This window comes from Platalea leucorodia, assembly GCF_965183815.1.
Source record: "Platalea leucorodia genome assembly, chromosome: 7".
In the NCBI taxonomy this organism is placed as follows: domain Eukaryota; kingdom Metazoa; phylum Chordata; class Aves; order Pelecaniformes; family Threskiornithidae; genus Platalea; species Platalea leucorodia.
The window spans coordinates 13,318,926-13,336,623 of NC_138829.1; the positions used below are offsets into that span (position 1 = coordinate 13,318,926).

Sequence of the window (17,698 nt, forward strand, 5' to 3'; positions counted from 1 at the left end):
ATCTTGTAACAGTGTTCGTAAGCTCTTGTCATGTATCGTATATTGCATAAAGTCTCCTAGGTATTCTTTGATTTCCAGGTTTTCCAAACATCTCTCTCCCAGATACTTTTTGAATGATTATTTCCTTCAGCTTGCGTTTTTCCAGAATGAGTCTCATTTTGGGTGATATCCAAAGCCCATTGAGGTCAGAAGAATGTCTCCTATTGACTTCAGTGGGCTTTGGATTTGTTCCTTTATTTCCTATATCCAGGAGCCAAATTCTGCACACCTTATTGTTTTAATGGGAATTTTGTATAAGCAAGGCAAGCAGTACTGGCTTCCATAGCCTGGTATTTTCGGACTCCTTTGCATTGTATTTCACTCTTTTCACTAGCATTCATAATGGTACAATATAATTGACAAATATAAGTGTTGTTTATCTGTCACCATGGATAGCTAATGGAAATCTTAAGTAATACTGAATGAACTCTGTTGTGTCTGCTACCACCTCTTTCCAGACTTGATATATGTTCTTCCATTACCTTTTGTTTCAGTCTTTTAATTACTTTGCAGTTCATAAGGTTTTGTCAGCGTTTGGGAAAATGTGAATCATTTGTGGGTAAAGTTTTGAAAGGCACTGTAATCAGATATAAAGTCCAGTTACAGGTTATATTCTACATATAATAACTTTTGCCCAGATTCAGGAAAGCGCTTTAACATGTGCTCGAGGCTATCCCTGTTAAGAAATGCAAGTAGATTTTTAAATGTAATTGTCCAAGTGGGACTTTGGTCTCAGTAAAAGTTAAGCAAAATTTTATATGCATTCCTGAATAGGGAGATCTTTTCAAATAGCGTCTTTTATATCTCAGTTCTCTAAGATGAAGGATTCCAAACTATTCTACAAAGTGGGTACATGTAAAGATTATTCACCACTACAGTATGGTTATCTCTGATGCGAGTGTGCTACCTATGTTACCCAGGATTTGTCATTTAAATTTAACACTGCAGTGAGTTTATTGGAGGGACACCAAGATGGTCAGGGGATTGAAGTATTTGTCTTAGGAGGAGAAGCTGAGGCTTGTGCAGCCTGGAGAAGATATGGCTTTTGGGGGACCTTATAGCACGAGGTCACCAAGAGGATGGAGCCAGGCTATTCACAGTGCTGCATGATGGGAGTACAAGAGATAACGGACAGAAGTTGAAAAAAGACAAGTTCAGACTGGATATAAGGAAAAACTTTTTCACAGTGAGGGTAGCCAAGCATTGGAACAGATTGCTCAGAGAAGTTGTGCAATCCTTGAAGGTTTTCAAGACCAAACTGCACATGAGTGAGTTGGTCAGATCTCATAGCTGACCCTGATTTGAGTGGGAGGCTGGACTAGGTGAACTCCAGAGATGATTTCCAACCTGAATTATCCTATGATCTTTTGATCTTATTCATGTTTTCTGTTGCTAATGGTTCTAGTATGCTCTTGGTCTCTCTCTGGGTTCATAGATTTTTTTCTAATAGCATTTATTCAATTATTTTTCTGGAAGGAGAATTGAGAGATACTGAAAAGTAAGTGCTAGAATTCCTTGGACTTGCATAGGAAAAGTGTTAATTTTGCCATTTCTGTGTACCTGCTTCTCTTAGCATACCAATTTAATTGTCAGTGGTTCATAAATTAGCTAGCTAATTCCTTTATGATCTGGGGATGCATATGTCCTCCTTCTGGTTTATATTTTTTTCTAGCTGTTTTATTAAGGACTTGTTATAAATAAATGTACCAGAAAGATTCTGCTGCTCTAGTTGCTCAGGCATCTTTTCCTTAGTTTTCTTGTTAAAGACTAATTTTTTAAAAATTATTCTTCTATTCTTTCATTTTCCATCTTTAATCTTTTATCAATTTGAGCAATATTTCACAGAATCACAGATCACAGAATGGTTGGGGTTGGGAGGGACCTCTGGAGGTCATCTGGGCCAACCTCCCTGTTCAAGCAGGGTCACCTGGAGCCAGCTGCCCAGGACCGTGTCCAGACGGCTTCTGAGTATCTCCACAGATAGAGACTCCACAGCCTCCCTGGGCAACCTGTGCCAGTGGTCAGAAACCCTCACAGTAAAAAAGTGTTTCCTGATGTTCAGATGGAAACTCCCATGTTTTAACTGGTGTTCATTGCCTCTTGTCCTGTCACTGGGCACCACTGAAAAGAGCCTGGCTCCATCTTCTGTACACCTTCCCTTCGGGTATTCATACACACTGAGGATTTCCCCCTGAACCTTCTCTTCTCCAGGCTATACAGTGCCAGCTCTCTCAGCCTTTCCTCATGTGAGATGCTCTAGTCCCTTAATCATTTTAGCGGACCTTTGCTGGACTCTCACCAGTAGCTCTATATCTCGCTTGTACTGGGGAGCCCAGAACAGGACACAATGCTCCAGGTGTGGCCTTACCAGTGCTGGGTAGAGGGGAAGGATCACATTCCTCGACATGCTCACAGCACTTCTCCTAATGTACCCCAGGATAACTCTGGCCTTTTTTGCAGCAAGGGCACGTTGCTGGCTCATGTTCAACTCGGTGTCCACCAGGACCCCAGGTTCTTTTCTGCAAAGCTGCTTTCCTCTTGGTCCTCTCGCAGCATTTATTGGTTCATGGGGTTATTTTAACACATTTTGATTTCGTACTTAACAGAGAGCCTGCAAGGGTAAAGACCAGCAGCTGAAGAAATCTAGAAAGGCACAGGTAGTTAACTAATGCAATCTATTCATGTGTATAGACCCTTAGTTGGGCTATATGTAGAATTACAGATTGACTGAGCAGGTGAAGTCCATCATTTCAGATCATAGTTCAGTGCTGTTACTACCACAGAGTATAAAATTGATATAAATTCCTCTATTAGGTAATTTTTTGCAGTATTTTTCCTCATCTTCCAGTATAATCTTTAGTTTCACACATACAAACCTCTTGTAGGATGCTTCAGGGAGTGTTAATCAACAGGGACCTACTCTGTATCCAGAAAATTTAATCTATGAAGAGATAGTACTAGACAGATGTTGTTTCTACACAGAAGATGTTAAGAATTCCTCAGAGGTAGTTCTTGCGGTGTTGTCAACTCATGGCATGTAATGGACAAGCAGATCTGGTCAGGGAATGAACTTTTTTGTTTCTCAAAAAAAATTTGAGACTTTGTAAAAGAAAGTTATCCCAAGTGGGAACAAAAAGACAAATTGTTAAACATCTTCAGGAAAAAAAGATTCAAATCAATACTACTTTGGGTCGTTTGAATTGTAGTGTTTGGCTAAAATAAAGATATTCAGTTTAAACATTTGTAATTTTTAAACTATAAAATGTTGTCATGTGAAATTTGAACCTTTCTTTTCCAGAAACGTCTGATTGAAAGATATCTATATTTTAGAAGTGTTCCTTTAGACAAGCCTAATACATTTCTGAGACATGACTTCCATCTGCAAATATGCATCAATTCTTCCTCAGTTAAAATCTCTGTCACAGCTGTAACTGCCATCATATTGCCATGCTAGGGTAAGCTTGTTAAAATGTGCAGTCTTTGTCTTCTGAATTATTTGGATGCTTACCCTTTGATTACCCCAAGTATTATTTTGCTTTTTTTCATGAATGGTATTGAGGGAACGTTGTATAGAAAAAGAAGGTAAGACTGAACAAAAACATTTATTTTTGTGACTAAATTATTAGCATTGGGGAGTTAATTAAAGAATGCATATAAAGAAAACTGAATTCTGGAAGTATCTTTTGTGCAAGAAAAAAACCAAAACAAAAAACCCTTCAAGGTGAGTCAGTTCCTGAACCTCTACACCTGTATAGCTAACTAATTAAATATTCTTTTCTTTATGAACTCTCTGATATTGTTTTCTGTGTTTTGATTTTCAGATACATATGTAAGCAGATTTTATAGAAAGTGGATTAATCTAGGCTCTGGCTTTCATTCAGCTATGTCTGGCATATACAAATCTGAGATCTGTAATAGAAGAGTCTGTCTTAGAGACATGCACATTCACATCAGTATCACATTTCTAAATTTCACAACAGTCTTAATTTTCAGAGCTTCATACTTTGTATATGCTAGATTTCCCTATTGTGTCAATTGGCTTTTCTTTCCGTGAAGCACTGAAAAAAGCGTGTGTAAATTCAGACGAAAATTGCCTGTACTGTTGACATTTTCTGCTGTTGAAAATGTAGCAACTCAATTCTGATTTTCAGCTGGCTTTAAACTTACAGAACTGGTGCAACTGCCGCCTGTTTGTAATTATTCCTGAAAAGCCAGTAAGAAGTAGTACGAAGGCCACTCAGGAGAATGATTCAGAGTAACCTGGAAATTTTAGCTATTGATCTTTGACTGATGACGTTCTCTGTGCTAAGCCTGACGCGTGCTGCCCAGACCGGAGGCTGGCTGTAGTGTCTGTTGCATCCTGTTCTGTCCAAGGCACGAAATCGCAGTGAAGGGGGTTCAGAGACAATGGCAATATTCTTTTTCTTAGAAGTAGTACAAAATAATGAAACAGAAGGGGCTTAAAGAGGTGCTCTTTTGCTAACGATAGCTTTGGTGAAAAATGGAAACCTGTACAGCTGATCAGTGACACCAGCAGTCACCAAAGATCTTAACCTGTCACTGCTACAGTCTTAGGACAAATGTTCAAAACTGGATGGCTGTATTTAAATAGGCTCCTGAATCTGTAATGATAATGAGTTTATAAATAGTTTGATGTTTAGCTGGGTTGTATCTCACAGCCATTCACTGAGATTTGTGGATCTCTGTCACGGAGGTATAACAACTTTACTGACACTAGGGAGACTAAATATGGATTGAAAATCTTAACATTAGGCAACTGTGCTAATATTTTGGCCCTATTTCCTAGAAAATGATCATCTTCTTTTTAATTATAAAAAAACACAGCGAGTAAAGCAATTTTTAAACATCTTGGCCTGGTAGTTACAGCATCCTCCAAAAGCTTAGGATTGGTACAATCAAGTAAAAAAATTGGCCAAGATGTCTTAAAGATACCTAGAGTAGGAGCAAAATCCTACTAAAATGAAAGGCAAGTTTATTGCTTTTCCACATTTCTGGGTATGAGGCAGTGAGACAGAAAAGCTCTATATGAGCTGGATATAAAATGAGCAGTTTCAGTATGATTGTGCTTTATTTTATGTAGACAAATAAGTATATGCATGTGTGTGTATAAAACCCCTCACCTAGCTTTGATTCTTGAAGGGTCTTGATCACTCGTAGCTTCCTGGCTTACTGCATTAATGCTACTATTTAATATGGAATCTTTTCTATTTCACTTAACACTGTTCTCGCCTTTTCTTAAGCAAATCTCACTCATCCTACCTCCATTTCTCAATGATGTGTTTATTTTCACAGTTCTCTCAACCATCTCTTGCACAGCCAAGCTCACTGACCATTTTTCAGTAACTTTTGAGACCTAAGAATGTACTTTCTTCATATGATCAGCTGGTAATTTGAAATCTAGGTCTCTTCATCCTCTTATTTCCTGGCAGCTTTTTCTAAAGACTATCATGGGGCAGCCAGTCATCCTCAAATGCTGCATGCAAGAAGCTGATCTCTCCAGAAGCTCAGATAACTATTGTCTTTAGGGATCTTCTTTATCGAACGGCCATTGTCCAGCGTTATGTGCTTACCTTGAGGTACATTTATTCAGTGTGTCACATGAGCATCTGCAGGGCAGATAACAGCAATTTGTGGAACTTCTGTCCTAAGCTGCAAATACCTCGTGTAATACAAGCTGCCTCATCCCTCACGCACAAGAAAAAGCAGAAAGCATTGAAATGTACAATGAAAATGAACTGATAACTTTACCATAGCTTAGTAAAGTTTCTTTTTTTCTTGTTAAAATGGAAAGCTCTTCAAATAGTAGAATAAAGATTTATATTTTTATTATCAGGGACAGAATTTAGAGCTGCAGCTCCTAAAGATAACCAGCTCTTCTGTTAAAAGGATTTCTTGGAAATCACTGCAAGGAGCAGGCAGGAATTCTCCCCTTCCTATGTTCACTGTTGCACCAGTGAATTCTGCGCTGCTTCTGACATACCAGGCACCTGGCATTGCTGGTGTTCAGATATGATGAATTATGGCTCAGACCTGATGTTTCTCTGTTAGCTTTACGCTATAGCATGTACTTTATTTATTAAAGTATAAACCCTAATAAAATTCTTACATCAAGAAAGCTCTCAAATGGTCATAGGCTTAATGTCCTTCCATCCTTTTTACAGAAAGAAAAATGACTAAAACTTGAAGTCAGACTCTGGCATGCTTGAATACCATATGCCTGCACTATTGAGAGACTGGAGCAGAGTATCTGGAGAAAGATGAGAGAGTGTGGGTGGCAATAGAAAAAACAACCACGACTGTAAGTTAGCAAGATAATATCCTTACTTTCTTCTGTGGGTCTCAAGAGTGATTAAAAAAACATTGGTGTTTTAAAAATATTGCTGAAGACTACAGTGTGACTCATAATGCTTCAGAGAATGGAATTCTTGGAAGTTCCACTGTAATGCCAGATTTTAGAATGGAGGGCAGCAAAGCTGCAGAGAAGTAACACGAGGCTATGTTGACGGAGAAAGAACATCTCTGAGGAAATGAGGGAGAGAGAGAAAGAAAGGAAGGAGAATGAGCCTGGGGAGACATGACAAGACAATTATTTATACTGAGAACTGTTGCTTGCACTGATGGGAATGTTTCACTGCTTTTGAGATTTTATTGGCCAGCATGCCTGCCTACGCGGTGCTTGGTCATATGCACAGCAGGGGAAGATAGGTAAACATGTTGACCAGTCAGACAATGAAAGCAGTTACATGCGACTCCGAAAGTCCATCCTAGAGCTGGCCTGAAACTATTGAATGGAACTTTTTTGGGGGGGGGGAGTAAATTTCTGGTAAATTCAGCTATTTTATGAGGGAATGTATTGGCTAAAAGTAAATTTTCATTGGGAAAGTTTCTCAAATCAGAATAGACTTTCTGGTCAGAATAAAATAAAGAAGAATATCAATTATCTGGAATGAAATAGTAGCCTCAGAGTTATGGCATGCACCTGATACTTTGCTTGATACTGTAACATACCTCTTTTATATCCTAAATAAGTCACTTTTTCTAGGAAAGTGAGCCATCTTTCTCCCACCATCCCCCACAAGTACTGATCAGTACCTGTTCTCCTAAAGTTCCAAGGAAATGGTTTGTGTATTTCACAGGCTATGACGTTGGCAGGGATATGGAAATTCCAGGTTCAGATCCATGAACATGGGCTGGGCTTGTACCAGAACCTCCTCCTTTAAGTGAGTGTCCTAACTATCTGGCAGCTGAGGTATGATTGAATTCTCGCTATCACTTAGAGGGGGAAAATATATTGTTTATACTGGAAGCCTAAATACTGAAATCTAGGCTTTTTAATTTTTTTTTTTAAAGAGCATTCTTATTATCTAGTCTCTCCTATGAACTATATCTATAGTTTGTGTATATGGTTAAATAAAATACGTTGGTTCAGAGCGCTGAAAATATGTTGATGGCTTAAAGCTGGATAATGCTGCTGTTGTGGTAGAAACTCTGTATATCTTTTAAACATTTAATGATTATTCATCTGAAAATTCACATCTAAAAAATGTCATGACTTGATATTTGGTACTTCCTCTCTGAAAAAAAAAAAACAAACATATATCCAGCAGGGGAAGCAAATATGACACTATTTGTATAAATGATGGTCATATATCACAGTTAAACGAATACCCTAAGTGAACAATTAGTTGATATGTTCCTGGCTAAAAATTTGTTCATGTAATTTGATTGATGAAGTGTGTGGATAAAGAATAGCTTAACAGATCATAACCAGTTCATGAACAATTAATGAACAGGAAAAAAGACTACAGAGCAGGGAATTTGAGTAATGTATATTTTATTTTACTTGTATAACAGGAAAATGTAGATTTTTGAGTTGGCTAAAATGGAAAAGAAAACGTTTCATTTTTTGGTTTATGTATTTTTTCTGGAAAATTAAATCTAATTATATTTAGAAAAGATACATCTTAAATGACAAAGGTGGTCTGTTATGAAAATATGAGTGCAGATTTTTTTGAGGTTTTACTTTTAAAGTTTCTATGTTTTAATGAATTCTTGTTGGAATGATTTTGCAGTTTTCAGGTGGATGACACCTGGATTTTAGCCAGGTTGAACTGGCAACTTGGGTGGATAAAACATTCGATCAAAAATTTGTCCAGCTTTCCTGGGCTTATGGTCTACCAATTCCCTTGTTTCCCAAAGCAGTGAACTGAGAAATGTTTATCCGTTATAGGATTAGTGCAACTAATTTGCTCTCGTATTGCCTGTCATCCTGTAGATTTCATAATATGTGAACACAGCCAGACTGTTATGATCTCAGAGTCAGCAGTAAAATCTACAATGCATGGCGATAATAGGTTCTTAAATAAACGGGATCTTGGACAGAGTGAAAAAATGCACCAAAAATTTGAGTAAACAACAGCAAGACAATCTGCATCTTCTCAGTTTGTGTAGGAGATAAGTCAAAGCTGGGAAACATTTTCTGATATGCCCATTAATGGATGTACAACTCATCCAATCACTCAGGAGCTAATACTGCACTTTTCTGTTCTGTGCATAAAAAATGTCATGCCAAATGACTCTGAGTGGTATCCTTAATGATGAATTTACAACCATCAGTAAGGAGCCTTCTTCGATTGTCTGCATTAAAGCAGCCGTTGATTATAATCCCATCCAGTGATGCTTTTCCTTGGCCTTATTAAAAAGAGCAGCATACAAGGCAATCATACCCTTGGGTGTCTTTTGACTTGCTCAAAAGTATGGCTTAAGTGTTGATTTCTTTTCCAAAAAAACCCAAATTCCATTTTACAATGATGACACATCCCATTGTCTAAAAATGAATGACATGGGAATTACAATGAATGCCCTGATTGCTCACCTGGCATTAAAAATAGTACCAGGTTTCACAGACAATATTTAGCTGGGCATATCTGTCAGTGCTGTGCACGGGAAATAGACAACCGGCTCCCTCTTTTCATCGTCTCACAGTTTGGGCCTTATCTCATACATCTGTGAGGCAGTGCTGCAGTCTGTCTCAGAGACCCTATATGCGTGATGGCTTCTTCCCCATCCTCTGGCCCATGAAGCACTGTCTTACTGCATCGAGCAAGAGAAGCTTGACAGATCTGGAAATGAATTGCGAGTCAGTGGGCATGTTCAATAACTGGAAAGATAAAATAAAGTCTGATTTTCCTTTTTATAAAGTCCCTTTTCTAAGGATTAGATTTATTAGCAAAACAAAAGATTCCAAAGTGAGTTCACAGTAACACACAATATGTGGTAAAAGACAAAGGAGAGCTTTCTAGCTTCCACCAGTGTCTGCAGGAAGTGCCGCTATGCATCCCTCTGGATAGCTTCCTATCCAACTTTAGGAAACACAAATGTGTTTCTGTAGTTCATACCAATATGTTTCAGTTCTACTGGTAAATCACTACTGAGTTTGTCCAAACCTCTCTTTGTGTTCATGAGAATGCAGCTGAAGACATTAAAGTTCAGTCAGTAAAAAAATGAAAAGCAAGATCAGTGACATTTCTTCCTCGATCTGCCCTTCTTTTCTTCCATTCTGTTCCTCCCAATAGATAAGTTCTGGAAATTATTTCAGCTGAGTGAATCAAGTGAAGACATCTCATGGGAATAGGAGAGGTCTTGCAGGTCAGTTCTGGGGAACTGTTCCATGTATTACAAATTCTTCTCTTGCTTTTGCTTACCACATCTTTGCTCTAATCAGGTAGGCAGAACTATTGACTTAGTTTGATGTCTTGGTAGATTATTTAGTATCAGAGATACATCAGTCAGCTAAACACTAACTAAAAATATCTATAGATCTGCATGAACATCAAAAAAAATAGAGCTCAGCATAATCCTTCCAGTGATATGCATTCTACAGAAGGAAATATACAGTTAAAAGAAAAAAAAAATTAAATGAAATAGAGGAAACAAGACAACCGAGTTCCATCTAATATTTTGCATTTCCCCAGAACTGTTCATTATTCACTGACATACATGCAATGGATGTGTTCCACTTGCAGTGAGAAGAGACAGAAACAAACTTGGTAATTTGCTTAAATCTTTGTATAATTATCACTTTTTGAAATAAATATTTCATTCTATAAAATGCACAACTCCCTGCCTCTCCCTTTCCAATGTTCCAAAACCGCTTCAGACTAATTTTGATCTCTGTTTGCAGTTGTATGCGTGTGTCTGTGTGTTAGTAGCACAGTATGTTCTCTGTGTCCATGTGCTGCAAATCTGGTTGACAGCAGCCTTGTGCCCTCTTCTTTCTTGGTCGTCCTTCAGCACAAATGGTGAGTGATCAATTAACAAAAAAAAAATTTTTTTCTTGCATTGAATTGTGCAACTTCAAGAGTTTCTTCAGCCCAGTCCCATAGTTTTTATAAGGGTCACTTCCCTTATAACAATTTTTAAAAGTCATAACATGTACCTTTAAATTTTACTTATCACTTAATAAACGATCATTTTTCATAAAGGTATGTTTTAAAATTTATCCTTAGGTTATGTAATGATTTTTTTTCTTAGAAATTATTTCCACTACCAGGTCTTTGGCACTAACTATATCTTTGGCATAATTATGCTTATAACTTATATGAGCTCTGAGAAAGCTCTGAAAGATGTTTCCACACAAAATTTTTCAACTTTATGATACTTGAAGTGAGGTTCTATGCTGTGACACCTCGTTTAAATTCCACAGTGTGGCACATCATTTGAGGAATTGTGCCTGATAACCTGGAGTGATTAAATAAGTAACTGAATTTTGACTGCTGCAAGGAAGGTATGTCCCGACTGAGTCCGCAGGCAAGAAAAGCAAGACCCATCAAGGAAACAGAAATACGACCCTAAAAATCCCACCTGGGGTGCCTGGGATTGGATGTGAAAGTCTGGTCAAATGCAGACTGCTCAAGCACTCGTTGCTTTATAAGCGTATGAGGGTGAGAGGGAGAAGACGGACAGGAGAGAGAGAAAGCTTTGCCATGGTCCTTACCCTCACTGTTAGGTGTTTCAGTAAAACTTAAATCTGTTTATCATTTGTTATAGTGCCCATTACTCTATAACGGATAATGAGATCCCCTTCTGCCAGGGGCCATGTGCCAATTCATCCTCGAATGTCTCCGGTAAGAACTGCAGCTCTTAGATGTTGTCTTTATCAGACATTCAGGGATCGGCTCTGTGTCAGGGTAATTCTGGGCACCGGGGGAGCGATGCGTAGGAGGTTGCACTACCTTACCCCACCTGGCCACGTCCTAAAGGTCCTTTCAAGATGGAGGGTATTTATTACTTGAAAGGAAATGGAAGCAAATGCTTCCATGAGCAAAGTCAGGAAGGAGCTATTAACTTGGAAAAGAGAGAAGAAACATCAGATAGGCCTGGTCTTCTGTGTTTGATGGGCACAGAACTCCATGGACCAGACTGAGGGATCCTTACTTTTGTGAGCATATGCATTATACCCTGAGGAGAATTCTTACGCAAAACATATTAGCTGAAGGATTTTAACCTTGTCCTGTAATGTATTTTCACACAGGAAGTATTGGATACTGCTTACTGTTCTAGTTCAGATGTTTTTGGCTGTTGATTGTTAGTGCATTTACCACTGCAAACCGCTTCCAAAATCTCTGAAGAAGCAGGTGGAAGGCCAAGAAGGCGAGAAATACATGGAGTAGTCAATTAAGCGGAGGTCATAAATGAACCCCTTTTCAAGAGGCATCATCAAGAATTTGTCTGAAAAGAGAAATTTGCAAATGAGGAAGCAGGTGTCAAATTCCTTTTGGCAGCTGGGTGCTGAAAAGCGTTTGAAATGAAAAGCTACCTGATCTAAAGCTCAAGACACCGAGAGGATGTGCCTTCACAGGTGGAAGGGAACACCTAGCGATGGGGTTTACAACCCTCGCACTATTGGGAGGGTGCAGAACGGGGAGGGAACGTGCTGACGTGACTAAGTTCTGGCAGGATTTAGGACACTGGCACTGCCAGTGAGGAGGAACTTGAGAATGATTTTTGAGCTCTGTATTCAAACAGCTGTCTGTCTTCCGCAGTGTGCTGGAGAAAAATAGAGGGTTTGAACCATTCGAAAAGCAAAGGAAGTGCAATAGCCCAGATTGTGATCATAATTACACCCAGGTGGTTCTGAAGTGACTACACCCGTGTCATTGAAGTTACACCAGTGCAAAACTTGTGTGAGAACTGAATCAAGCCCTTTGTTTTCTTGCATTTGTGTACCAAAAGAGCACTCTAACAGCTCTTAGTAAATAATAAATTAATAATGATATGATGATCTCCCTTATGACTGGAAGAATTACAAAAAAATTAGTGTCAGAGTAAGAATTTGCTTGCAAGATTCTTTGAATATGTCATTTCTAGATTTGTATTGGATATATGATGCTTTGCTGGACTGATTTTAATTTTTATTTCAAACATCAGAACTATCAAATTTAGTCAGTTAGTATGTGGTGAACAATACAAAACCTACAACATATAGCTTATAGATCAAATGAGTAAGACCTGTGGTCTGTTCATCATAAAACACCTTCAAATCCCCAGCAGAAAGCAGTAAGGAAAACAACTAATGAGAAAAGCAAATGCTTTTGCTATCTCCCTGCTGTAAAGCAAATAATATTTTAGTAGTTGGTTTCGCTTGTGTTTCCCCATTTGTGCCTCAGAATACAGCAGATTGCAATGTTACATCACATTTTTAATGACTGGAAGCATGTCCTGAGATCCCCCTCCGACCACACCGCAACTTCCTTCTTTCTTTTCCACTCCCGGCTAGAGGACTGTATGTAATTATGCTGAGAACATAATTCAATTAATTATTGACAGAACACGTAATCACCACTCAGATCTCTCTCTGATAAATCTCTTCGCTGCTCTCTGACTTCTGTTTGTCGTGCGCTAGGGAGGTGGAAAGGCAGTAAAAATGCGTTTGAAAGGCAGGACGTTTCTCCACGCTCTCTGTCAGCCGGAGAGGCTTCTGACACCCTGGGCTCTTTAGATGTCAAGCGTATTGTTCTCATCTGTGCTAAACAAGTATCCCCGAGAAAGCTCAGTGGGATGGAGGCTTATGGTTCATTTTAAGTGGAGGATATAATAGGAGCAGATAACTTTGATTTGTGCAAAGGAAAAGTGTGATCTCTTTCAGGGATTCCGGGCATTCACAGCATTTTTTTTCTTCTGCTGCTGATTAAAGAGAAAGTGATAAATAAGAGCTCTGTGTTCGGTTTAAAGGAGGAATGTAGCTTTAGAAAGCTGACTTATTTAGAAAAAAAAATCCTGACCTCCGATAGCCTTTGACCAAAATCTGCTAGTAGTAGAAAGTAAAGACGAGGCTGTTTCTGTAACTATTAAAGCCCAAGGAAGGACAGTGATCATTCCTGTCCCTGTGACCGGGAAATGTCCTGAGGCCTGGCCCGGGCCCGGGCCGTGCCCGGGGGCTGCCCGTAACTTCGGATTATAGCTAAAGCGTGCCAAAAGCGGATAAGAAAAAGAGATAACAGGGTGAGAAAGCAAAGAAGGGCTTTACTGTAAAGTAAGGAAAACTAAGCTGGGGAGGGAAAGGAAAAAAAAAAAAAAGCAATCGCGTAGATAGGGGCTGCCCTCGTAGCCCGTGCAACCTCGGCTGACCCGGTGCCGGCTCCGAGGATGGGCGCGGAGCCGCACGGTCTCTGCATCAGCTGCGGCCCTCGCCCGCCTCTGGGGGCCGAGCTGAGCCCTGCCAAGGGGCCCGGCCCCGCACGGGGCTTCTCCGCCGCCTGCGCTCGGGGCGGCACCGGGGCACCCGGCGCCCTTCCCCTGGGCCGCGGGCGGGGGTCCTTTGCGGCGGCCGCCCGAGAGAAGGCCGCTGCGCCGGGCTGCGGGCTCCTCTGCCTTTGCTTCTCCCGGCGCGCCGGGCGCGGGGCTGGGCAGGGCGCTGCGGGAGCGGCGGCAGGGCTGCGCGGGGAGGCGGCGGGCGGCGGCGCGGGGGCGGTGCGCGGCCCCGGCGGCCGCCCCGCGCCCGGCTCCGGCAGAGGAGCGGCACCTCCGCCTGCTCTCCTGTCTCCGGAGCCCGGTGTGGGCGCCTGCCCCCCCTCCTCTCCCCGCCGGGATGTGCCAGCTGACTGTGGGTCCTCCCGCGTCGGGAGCAACGTGCAAAGGGAGCGGGGCGTCGCCGTCCTTAGGCAGGCGGCAGCCGGGGCTGCTGATGCGCGGGGGCCTGGGACCGCGGAAAAGCGCTCCCTCGTCCCGCGTCGGGTCGCGGGGAGGGAGCCAGGGCTGAGGCGCCCGCGCACCGGGCGAGGGGCACGGCCGGTGGCTGGAAGCGGCTCAGGCACTGACGCCTTTACCTCTCCGAAGCCGGGGCTGGGCGGGCGCTGCCCAGGTGCTGTCCCGCCGCAGCCTGCCCTGCCCTGCCTGGGGCTGCCGCGGAGGTTCCCCCTCCGCTCCGGGGCTTCGTCGAGGGCGAGGAGCTTAGCGCCCACCGCGCAGCCGGGGGAAGCAAGCCCACCTCGGGCTCTCGCCCCGCCGCCCGAGCATCACCGGAGGTGCCCGGGCCGGGCGGAGCCGGTGCAGCCCCGAGCCCGGCGCCGCGGGAGGCCGGCCGGGCGCCCGCTCATGGGGGCGGCGGAAAGGTGAGGTGCTGAAGGGTTTTAAGGGCCGGCAAAGCAGGCTGCACGGCCAGACGGGCCGGGAAGCCCGAAGCGGGCACCTGAGCCGGATCTTTTGACACCTCAGCCCAAGCAGCCTGATTTCCAGGGGCGCTGCGCTCCCGCCGCTCCCGCCGAGGGCCGGGGCTGCGGGGGCGAAGGGGACGGAGGAGCGGGGTCGGAGCCGCTGGTTTAACTGGGAGACCGCCCGGTGCTGCGTTCCTTGCGGGGCAGCGGCGGGAGCGGTTCCACGGGCTGATCTACCCCGTGAATGCTGAGGGACAGGGACATTGCGGCGACAGGGGAACATTGTCATGACCACGACAGGGGCTTATAATGCCCCTACAGACAGCTTTCCGCAGGTTTAGCTTGGTACTGCGGGCGCGACTCGGTCCCCCAGCTGCGGAGAGCGGCGTCCCCGGCTTGCCTTGCCTTCGGGCGGTGCACCCCTCTCCAAAACTTAGTCAGGGGCTGAACAGCCCGGGCGCCTCGTCAAGGACAAGGAGGCGTTCAGAGGCACAACGGGAGGTGCTTAAAGACCCGCTGTGGCTGGGCGGCTTTGCGCAGCTCCTGCGGGGATTGCGGGATGCTCTCCGCGCTCGGCTTCACCTGTCGGGCGCCGGGGGAGGGAGCTCCGGCGCCCCGCACCCTTTGAAACGCAGCTGCCGGCCCCGGGGGGGTGTGAGCCTCGCACCGCCGGGCCGGGCGCTGCCCTCCTGCCCCAGCCCCGCAGCCGCCGTCGCCCGGCGGGGCCGGCCCCGCCTGGCCGCAGGTGCGGGTCCCGCTGCCCCCGGCCGGGCTCCGGCTCCGGCACCGCCTGCGCGCCCGCGACGAGGCGTCCTCGGCGGGGCGACTCTCCCGGCCAGGACGGCTTATCCCCCGCCCGGTTTTTGGGCGGGATTCACTTGCCTGCACGGCGCCGGCCAGCCCTGCACCTTCGCCCTCCCAGGGCTCGGCCCCGGGGGGCGGCCCGCCGGGCTCAGCCAGCGAGCGCGCAGTCCTCCGGGCCGGTCTCTAGGATCACCGAGGTGCTCCCTGCCCCGGGAGCCCCGGAGGTGTGGATTTCCCCCCCGGGGACGCCCAGCGCCCCCCTTCTCCTTCGGGCGGTGCGCGCTCCTGCCGCAGCCCAGCCGGAGCCCGTCGCCGGGCGCGGCAGCGGCTCGCCGCCCCCGGGCCCCCAGCAGCGCATCCTCTCCCGCCTGCCTTCCCCGCCTCGGCCGCGGGAAGGGTATGGCGAGGCAGGCAAAAGGGAGAGTGCATGGAGCGGTCTGAAGATAGAGAGAGGCAGTCAGGGTTAGACGTGTATTTACTCAACCTTTATTATTTAAAAAAATTCATAAAAAAAAAAAAAAGGTGAACGAACGTCTTACAAAACCCCCCCACATAAATAGGACATTCCGTTCAGCTCTGGCTATTGGCAGTTCTAGTACTTGACAACATCAGACGCGATTTCCTGGCATTAGAGAAACCCATTTCAAAATCGGTCATCACAAAGAAATACTAGAAATCCCAGTTAGCACTTGCTAGGCAGCACGGAGCACTTGTACACAACTTTTCAGACACACACCCGCGCACACACGCAGCTGGGAACAGATCCCGTAGGAAGAGAGCCTCCTTAAAAAATAGTAAACGCTTCTCAAAAAAAAAAAAAAAAAGAGGAGGAAAAAAAAAAGAGAGAGTTATTTACAAAACGCACATGGAAATACAGTATTGACAGAGCGTGGCTGGCAAATCAACATGATTTGAATAGAGAAAGGACTATGGCACATCTTGCTCGAAAGCTCGCACAGCAGCCTCCTTCGAGCCTCGCCGGGGGAAGGCAGCTCCTGCCCCCCGCCGCGCAGCGCCTTCGCCCTCCCCACCTCTCCTCCCGCCCTCCCCTCGCCTCTCCACCCCTGCACTTCTTGCCAGGTCCTTTTTACACTTGGATGACCACCGTGCTGGGGCTCTGGAGCCGGGTTTTGTACTGGTCTAGCCAGCTCCTCAGCTCCGAGATCTTGTAGCCCTCTGGTCCTCTGCCTCCCTGGTACATCACCTTCTCCTCCTGGATGATGTAGAGCCTCTCGAAGTAGGCACCGTAGGCGGCGCTGGAAGCATTGTCCATGGTGTCCACGGCCAGCGGGCAATCGGGCGCCCCTTCCCTCATCAGCTGAGCTGCCCGCAGCCTGTCCTGGAGGCACTGGTGCTTGGGGATGTTGTAGGCTGCGTCGGAGCTGACCCAGCCGTCGGAGGGGTGTGCTTCTTCGATGTACACCAGCAGGAAGTCGGCAATGTCCACGAAGTGCGCGGCCAGGCGCTGGAAGGACCTCAGGCGGGCCATGAACGGGGGTCAGGTGCAGCTCCCGAAGTTGAGGATGAGGGGTCTCTTGCCGCGGGCGAAGTCCAGGATGCGGAGCCTCTTCTGCCCGTCCAGCTGGATCACCTCGGGGTTGGGGGCCAAGGAGCCCACGTGTGCCGACTTGAAGAAGTCCAGCTTCTGCCCGTGCCACACGGCTTTCAGCGACTCCAGCGTGAACATGCGGTTGGAGTCGGACACGCAGACCGGGGGGTCGTCGGGGGGCGGCCCCTCGCTGGCGCTGGCCGCCTCCTCCGCCGTGGGCATCGTCAGCATCTTCTTCCTAATGCACAGAAAATCCAGGAGCCAGAGCATCACGGCGGTGAGCAGGAAGCGGGGGAAGAGGAGGATGCAGGCGGCCGCCTGGGTGAGCAGCTGCAAGGTGTGAACGCCAAGGGAGTGGAGCATCGCAGCGGCTTGTGCTGCAGGGCGCTGGCTGCCTGGGGGCCCCCACGCACCCTGCTTGCCGGGGTCTGTGCAGCACAGCTGAGATCCCGCTTCTCTTTAAGCCCATTTTATAGTCAGGGATTTAAATGAAAAGTGACTCCACCTCCGGCCAGAACCCGCCCCTCTGGAACTTGAGCCTGGGGATTACCTACCCCTCCACTCTAATGACCTAAAAATACACAGACAAAAGGGGAGAGAGCCCCGCCGGGAGCTGCGAGGGACGTGCAAC

At 45.4% G+C, this 17,698-nt stretch overlaps 1 protein-coding gene across 1 annotated transcript; it reads right to left on the bottom strand.

Moving 5' to 3' along the window:
- Nucleotides 1-16,605: 16,605 nt before the first annotated feature.
- Nucleotides 16,606-17,430, bottom strand: DIO3 (iodothyronine deiodinase 3; the record flags this gene model as incomplete). Its single annotated transcript, XM_082317430.1, has 1 exon — nt 16,606-17,430. One exon carries the CDS (start codon nt 17,428-17,430, stop codon nt 16,606-16,608), a length of 825 nt encoding a protein of 274 aa, XP_082173556.1.
- Nucleotides 17,431-17,698: the final 268 nt, after the last annotated feature.